We start from the raw sequence: 8,239 nt of genomic DNA, 5'->3' as shown, positions 1-8,239 counted from the left end.
TCTTTAAGCGCGCCGGAACTGCCTGCTTAGGAGAGGAGCGACGAGCCGACGACTACATTTACGGGGTCTCCCGGTGGCCCAGAGTCGGTGAGCGCATTTTACCTTTCCACGAGGTGGACAGGGCCGGGCTCGGGGGCTGCTACGCCCGAGTCGAGTGTGTGGGCGGGAGAGCGGGTGTTTTCCGTGGCGGGACTTGGAGTCTCCCGTTGCATTTGATTCGTGCAGTAATTCTGCCCTTGCGGTGGAGGGTGTAGACACGCAGTGGAGTTTGGAATAAAGGAAACTGTTGAGTCTGAGACACAGGTTTGCTTCTCTTTAGCGCCTTATTATGCAGAAAGAAGACTGAACTAGGTAACTTCAATGACCCAAGATAAAGTTAGGAAGTCGGTAAATTTAAAGAATGCGTTCGATGTACCAGTTCAGTATTAGTTACTTAGAGACCTATAAAAAAAGTGTAAAACAGGCCTTTTTCTGGCGGATATCTGAGTCTAGTTGAGACAAGGTCAACTCGGATTCACAGAATGACTCATCTTGAGTTGGTATGGACAAATGTTGGACTACTTGGCGCCTTTTTCCGTCCTGTAAATCTATAATGGGCACACACTGCTTTTTCTCTTAAGAGGAGGTGAACGGGCCCATCATTCCTACAGAAAAATCAGAAACGAATACAGGGTAGTTTATACTTCTACCCACCAGCACACACAGACCAGGCCTCTAACCATTCCTTGGGAGCGTGCGTGCCAGCAGCCTGGAATCCAGAGCCTCTCCTGGAGTCTGCACAATCAATCCAGATTGAAGCCGGTGTCTTCTAGAGAGAAGGAAGTGCATCCAGGGCGCAGCTGAATTTTGAGAGGCCCGAATGCCTCCACATCCACCAGGGGACCGCTGCGACTAATTCTCTTGGCAAACTTGTGGCCAGCCAAAGCTACCATGCTTCACATCCCCGTTATTTTTGGTTACCGCCCAAGATGTAAGCCCCTTTGGTCTTATATGCTACACTCTCATCCCCATGCTGCTTTGTACTTCCTCTCCCTTGATTTAGGCTATCACTGTTTTTCCCTCCTTTTCTTACACATTTCACCCCTCAACACAACAGCTAAGCTCGCTGAAACCTCTATTCCCTGCTAACAAACTCTTACATGTTCTTCCGCTTGATGGAAAGCCTCTTTCATCTCCTGACCATAACCAGCACTTGGCTTTTTGCCTCCTGCCCTTTCAATTGAGTCCTTTCTCTGACACCTGCATTTGAGGTTAAGTTGATGGCTCTGCCTGTATTGAACTGATTTCACTTCCTCAGAATATTTTTCCTCCCCCCCCATCTCCAGGGTCTTTGTAGTTTTCTTTTCTCTCTGTGGCATTTGATTTCTCTGACCTTTCTTCTGCCTCTTGTAGATAATCCCTACACCTGCTAAGGGTTTCACTTTACCTGTGACTTTCTCTGAGGGATATTTTGTAACTTCCTCAGAGAGAGTTAGATACCCTTGCCATACGCTAAGTGCCCTCTGCTTTCTTCATCATAGCATTTACCACATGTGTGCCTATTAATTGCTTGTCTCTTTGCCTTCTCTACTGAGCTAGGCTGTGGGGGAGGGACTATTATTTTCTTGTTTATTTTTGTAATTCCAGTGCCCATAGGCAGTCAGGTATTTCTTTGATTAAAACTGCTGCAAATTCAGTCTCAGAAGTTGGGCAGTTGACATGTCATCTGACTTTAAGATGTTAAGAACCTTTGGAAAGGGATCAGCTGCTACTTAGCTTCAGCTGATTGTTGCTTTATGAGAATATGATTCCAGTGTTGCCGGAGTGTGTAGGTTTTTCAATAATTGGAAATACGGTTTTGGAAAGTGATATCTCCCAGTTTTTAAATGTTGTTGATGGAATAACGTTTTATTACAAACAAAACAAAACCAGAGAAACCCTGGGCCAAACACATGTCACATGCAGCCTATCAGTTACCAGTTTGGAATCCATTTTAGTGTGGTAGGGCTTAGAATTGGGCTTTGTGGAGAATGCTAGATTTTGAGCTTGGTCTTCACGGATGGTTCGAAGTTGAATGAGAGAATGGAAAGAGGTACTGTAGTTTGAGAAATATATCAAACAACTCCAGGTGGTGTGTGTGTTACTTTGTGGCACAGTGAGGAGGCTGGCATGCATGATCTTTTTGGAGAGAACAGGAGTTTAGGTGAGATGAGAGAGGGCAGAGGAGTTTGGATTTGTTACAGTTAATTGATGTGAAACAATTTAGATTCTTGATAAGGGAAACTTCAGATATGGATGATGTATTTGCAAAGTTAACTGAGTATCCTTTTTTAAAGGTAGGATGGAGAGGAGAGCTGAGCCTGGAAGGAGGTTGAGCAGTTAAGATTGTAAGCTTTATCCAGATGTGAAGGAAGATTTAGATTTGTAAACATATATAAGCAAACATCTGGTATTTTTATAATTTCAATTACTTGATCACTTACATTGAACAATCAAGAATCTCCTAAGTATTTAATAAAGTATAGTGGGGCTTATATAAGAGGTATCCTTAAAGCACGAAAAATCAAGTAATTTGTGAAACTAGCAGAGAATGCAGTACTTTAAGTTATTAGTCAGTAGTCTCCTTTCCTTAAGCCTTATTCTCCTTTAATCTGTCTTGTATACTGCCAGGTTAATTTTCTGGAATGACATTTTCCCCAACACCTTATTTCTAGACTTAAAAGCCTGCAGTGAGCTTCTCCTCTAGTTGCTTACTTTGTATTAGGGTTTAATGCACTTGAATGTGTTCTGTCTTTGCCTGTTACCTTTGTGAAACAATGTGATATGATGAAAAGGGCGTGGGATTTAAAGTCATGCAGACCTGAATGATTCTAGGCTTTGGCTCTGGGATTGAGTTTTTCAGAGCCTCTGTGCTTTATCTGAAATAGGAGAGGTGATATCTACTAAAGGGGAAGAAAGGAAAACTTGTCGAATTCCTATGCAGGCTTACTTTCCATTCCTTTGCAATGCAAATCTTCCGTTCTGATCAGTTCCAACTTTCTCAGACACATCTTCCATAATTCTTTTACCTTTTTTTTTTTTTTGGATTCCACTATCATTCATCCACATTTAAGCAATCTCTCAAGACTCTATTTAAATTTTCTTGGCTTTCTTAACTACCATTTCCTGAGGGAGATAAATATCTCCCTCAGCACGGAACAGTGATTAATCTTAGTAGATATTTTGCTCTATTTTGACCATGTTAATTGACATCGGTGTTAGTTTTTTTTCATAGGCCTTCACTAATTATATTCTAAAATTCATTTTTAATTTAGTTGTCTGGAATTTTAAACATTTTCCAATAAATATTAGTAATATCTAGTTTCTGGGTTGAAGTCAGTCCTTAAAAGCTTCTTCAATTTAGGATGTCTGGAATATGTTTACCTTGCTTTAAGGTCAGTGGATCTCATACTGAGATGAGCTTAAGTTTTTTTTTTTTTTAAGATTTTATTTATTTGAGAGAGAGCATGAACAGGGCAAGGGACAGAGGAAAAGTGTGCTAAGCTATTGGGGAAGTGGTCGGGGTGAAGCTGGAAAGGCAAAAGCAAGATCATAAATAAGCCTTTTTTTAAGGTTAGGGTTGAATCTTCATTCTTCAGTATATGGGGAATTACTGAGAGATTTTTAAATCAGGTGTCTTATCAGAATGAACTTTCTGGCTACAATTTATAGGGTGAGGGAGAATCAGGGAGACAAGTGTTTTACTGCTGGGGAGTCCAATAGCTAGACGAGGAGCATCCAATATTTATGTAATGAGGCAATAGAAATACCTGGATTTAATGAATAGTTAGATATGAAAAGTTTCAAGTCTTGGATGATTCAGGTTTCTGAATTGGGCTGTTGGGTACATGGTGTTGTCATTGCCTAAAATGGGGAAGACAGAAGATGAAGCAGGTTTCTGAGAAGTGTGAAGAACTTTTGGCATGTTGGGTTGCAGATGTTTGTGATACATTCTCTTGAACAGAGTCAGGATGGAAGTGGAGATGTGGGAATCATTTATCTAGAGGAGGCATATTACCAGCATTATTAAATTAACTCCCGAACACTGAGCAAATACGTTGTGCAAGTTGTTCTAGGTGCTTATTATTAATGAAGAACATAGAGATCACTGTTTTCATATAGTTCGTATTCTTAGCAAGGGACCAATAATATGCATCAAATATAAGTTATATAGTGTCTTAGATGACTAGTGCTATGAAAAGAATAGGAAGCTTTAGGGAGATTAGATAAATGACATTAGGAAGGTAATAATGAAGGACGAAGAAGTTAGCCATGCAGATTGCTGGAGAAAAACATTCTAGGTGGGGAATTGCCAGTGCAAATGCCTAATGCTCATCTAGAGTATAAGGTCATATGTGACTTTTCTGTTCACTAGCCATAGTTCACTATCAAAATAGTTACTGATGAAAATAGAGTGAAAAGTGGGTTTGGAGAGGAGGGAAAGCTATTTTATTGAGTGTTGTTTTTTTTAAGATTTTATTTATTTATTGAGAGAGAGCACAAGTAGGAGGAGGGGTAGAGGGAGAAGCAGACTCCTTGCTGAGCAGGGAGCCCGATGCAATGTGGGGCTCCACCCCAGGATCCTGGGATCATGACCTGAGCAGAAGGCAGATGCTTCTTAACTAAGCCACCCAGGCGCCGTTTTTTTTTTTTTTTTTTTTTTTTTTTTTTTTTAAATTCTGAGTGTACTTAATATTGGAAGCTGAAAAGAGCAGTGTGCACAATTATTCTATAGTCTAAGCTACTATAACCAGTTTGGATAAGGTGAAAAATAGATCTACCCATTGCCTTGCCTGTGGATTCAAAGTGTGAATGGTTTGACAGAAGGATATTGCCTGTGAGTTTCTGTTTTCTCAATTTCTAGGCTACTCTCACTGAGAATTCCAGTTCTCCGTATTCTCTTAGTCCTCAAGTAAGTCAACCTAATAATGGTTGGCTCTCTCGAGTGCTCAAAAAAAGGCTTATTTCTTTCTGGATTTAATATACCATGGTGGTATATTAAACATACTCTCTAATGAATATGGCATAAGAGAATTAGCAAACTTCTAAGTGAAGCTTACATTCTCTCTACTGAATTCTAATCCTGTTCTCTGCCTAATTGTGATATAGAGGGTCCTTCCATTTTTCAGTTCTACAGTTTTCATATCCTGTTGGATCAGAGAACTTTACTGGAGTACTTCTGGACTCCACTATGGGAGATTAGTGATTACACAGTAACATGATCACTTCAATGAGAGAGTATCTTTGCTTAAATTTAGCTGATTGGCTTCTAGTTGTGGGATGGGGCAATTTCTTAAATCTGGATAATGTCATAAACAACATGTGCTACTAATCAGAAGGTTGCTGAATAGATTATCTTTTCCCCTTTCTGTTGTTTTAATTCAAGATCCAGCTTAGGACTTACCTTCTTTATAGTCCAATATTCTTTCTTTTCTTTTGTATGTAATCAAACTGGGTCTTCTGTTTTGTTTTACTAACAGTACAAGGTTGTATAGGGAATATTTATACTCCTCTTTCCCTAATTATGTAGATTTCTTAAGGATGAAGGATGTTTAATAATTTGACATGGGCCTCAGCAGTGCGGGTTTTTTTTTTTTTAAGATTTTATTTACTTATTGACAGAGAGAGACACAGCGAGAGAGGGAACACAAGCAGGGGGAGTGTGAAAGGGAGACGCAGGCTTCCCGCTGAGCAGGGAGCCTGATGCAGGGCCTATCCCAGGACTCTGGGGATCACGACCTGAGCCTAAGGCAGCCGCTTGACGACTGAGCCACCCAGGCGCCCCTGTGCGGGATTTTTGTTGTTTGTTTTTTGCGAGGGGCGGGGCGGGATATTTTATCCCGGTGGATGCTAATTATTTTGCTCCAGCAAGCTCTGTTCAGTCTTACTAAAATATCAGTATCTTTTTTGGGGTTTTTTGTTTTTTGGGTTTTTTCTGGTTGGTTTGTGGGCAGGGGGATGGGCTAAATGGGTGATAGGTATTAAGGAGGGAACTTGCTGTGATGAGCACCAGGTACCATATGTAAGTGATGAATCAAAATCCTACACTGAAACCAACATTGTACTGTATGTTAACTAACTTGAATTTAAATAAAAACATGGATTAAGTGAAAAGAATAATCAAGAAAAAAATGAGTGCCCTATGAGCAATATCACTAGTGCGTATATATTTTTAGTCTTTTATTGTCTTCTACTATTTTTATATTCTTTATTCTGAAAATACATAGTAATTTTTTAAAGTTGTTATTTATTTAAAGATTTTATTTATTTGACAAAGAACGTGTGTGCATGAGCAGGGGGAGGGCAGAGGGAGCTGGTGGTTTAGCTGGATCTGGGACCCTGGGATCATGACCTGAGCTGAAGGCAGACGCTTAACTAACTGAGCCACCCAGGAGCCCCTTGGGAGAAAGTTTTAAAAAGTTTTCTGTTGTGGGAGGTACAGGCTTCGAGTTCTGGAATAAAGTCACAGGAGTAAAAAGTACAGCATAGAGAATATAGTCAATGATGATTCTAACAGTGATGTATGGTGACAGATGGTAGCTACACTTGTGAGTATAGACAGCATAATATATATTTACTCTGCCATACACCTGAAACTAATGTAATGGGTGTCAACTATACTAAAAAAAAATCGGAAAAACAAAAAGTTCTCCATCAAATTTTTACCTAGTTTAATAATCTTTGATGAGTTGATGATTCTTGCCTTGATTTTGAGATGACTTGAATGTGGGACCATTTATTGCCGACATAAAATTGTAAGGATTTCCAGACTAAGGATGCTAGAATTTTTTCAATATGTGAGATAGTTTATCTTAATATTCTAGGTAAAAATTACTTTAAACATCTTATGCAATTCTTTCAGAGATTAAGGATAAGAGAGATGCCCTGCCCAGCCCTCAACTGGCAAAATTAGGACCGGAATTCTTTAATACAATTCGGTTGTTCTTATGAAACTTGGGTGGCCTCTGGTGGTCAAAAGAATATCTTCTGTTTTAAAGATGTGTTTGAAAGGAGTTTGGCTTATTAATGGTCATAATTTTTTTTATTTTGAGAGTTTTATTTATACAAATAATGAAGGGTTATTTTTCTCCATTGGTTGGTTTATACAGACACAAAATCTTATGTCTGTATTTTTCCCCCCCCTCCTACAGGAGATTGTTGAAAACTTTAAATTTGATTCCTGAAAGGACTCAAGTAAGTAGTTTAGTAGTTATTCTTACATTTTTTTGTGTGTGTGGGAAGCCAGTAATTTTAATATTGTAGCGTTATATCTAGTTAAGAAACTATATAGTATTTCCTTAGAACTCTTGTAGTTTTCTTAAATACAAAGTCTTATTTTTACTTGTTTTCCTTTAGCTCAATTTATATTCATAATTTTTGCCATCACTTGAGACATTATGCTTATTTTTTCAAGTTTTACTTGTTTAAGTAATCTCTATACCCCACATGGGGCTCAAACTCAAAACCCTGAGATCAAAGGTCACACGCTCCTCCCACCGAGGCAGGCAGGCACCCTGACACATTATGCTTATTGAATGATTTCCGGGACCTTTAAATATAGTTACTTATTTTTGTTAGAGATAATAGGAGGTATAGAACATTATGCAGTGAAAATATTCACCTTCCTGTACCCAGGCACCCAGTGGCAGGCACTGTTACATTTCTCCTGCTTATACTCCCAGAAGTAGTCTGTGCATATGGATATGTATTCATACCCTATCTTTTTATTTTCCCATAGTGGCAACATATTCAATATATTAATCTACCCTTTGTTGTTGTTTTTTTTAAATCAGTGTATCTTGGCATTCCTTCAATATTATATGTGATGTTACTTTTCTTTGAAATGGCTTGCATAATATTCCTTTATTTGAATGTACAGCATTTTATTTAATCTGTCCTCCTAACCAACATTTTAGGTTGCTTTCAATCTTTACTATGTACCTGTTCAAGTATACAGAGAAGTAGAATTTCCAGGCCAAACATACGTCTAACATTTAATAGATAATTGCCCATTTTTCCCAGTCTGTACCAAATTATACTCGTTTCATTAATATATGAGAGTATTACTTTTCTTACTCTCATCAGAGCAGTTTGAGTTTTGCAGAGCTTTGGGTGAAAATGAGTACCCCATTATAGTTTTAGTTTTCATCTGCCTTATTTTGAAGAAAGTTGAGCATCTTTTCAAAAGATTGAGTCATTGTATTTCCTTTTTTTGTGAACT

General features: G+C 38.7%; 1 protein-coding gene across 9 annotated transcripts in view; it reads left to right on the top strand.

Moving 5' to 3' along the window:
- Positions 1 to 13: 13 nt before the first annotated feature.
- The window catches only part of PPHLN1 (periphilin 1), a 142,446-nt gene continuing 134,220 nt past the window's right edge, over positions 14 to 8,239 (top strand). For 3 of the 9 annotated variants that reach the window (XM_027592932.2, XM_027592930.2, XM_027592928.2), the window contains exon 1: positions 132 to 970. In XM_027592932.2, the coding sequence (XP_027448733.1) occupies positions 931 to 970 (40 nt within the window). In that variant the 5' untranslated portion in view covers positions 132 to 930. Of the gene's footprint in view, positions 88 to 118; positions 971 to 7,169; positions 7,213 to 8,239 lie in introns of those variants that run through there. The other 6 variants (XM_027592934.2, XM_027592929.2, XM_027592936.2 and 3 more) reach the window with 4 other exon arrangements.

This window comes from Zalophus californianus, chromosome 9, assembly GCF_009762305.2.
Source record: "Zalophus californianus isolate mZalCal1 chromosome 9, mZalCal1.pri.v2, whole genome shotgun sequence".
Taxonomy (NCBI): Eukaryota; Metazoa; Chordata; class Mammalia; order Carnivora; family Otariidae; genus Zalophus; species Zalophus californianus.
This window is presented reverse-complemented; position numbering and strand designations above follow the sequence as displayed.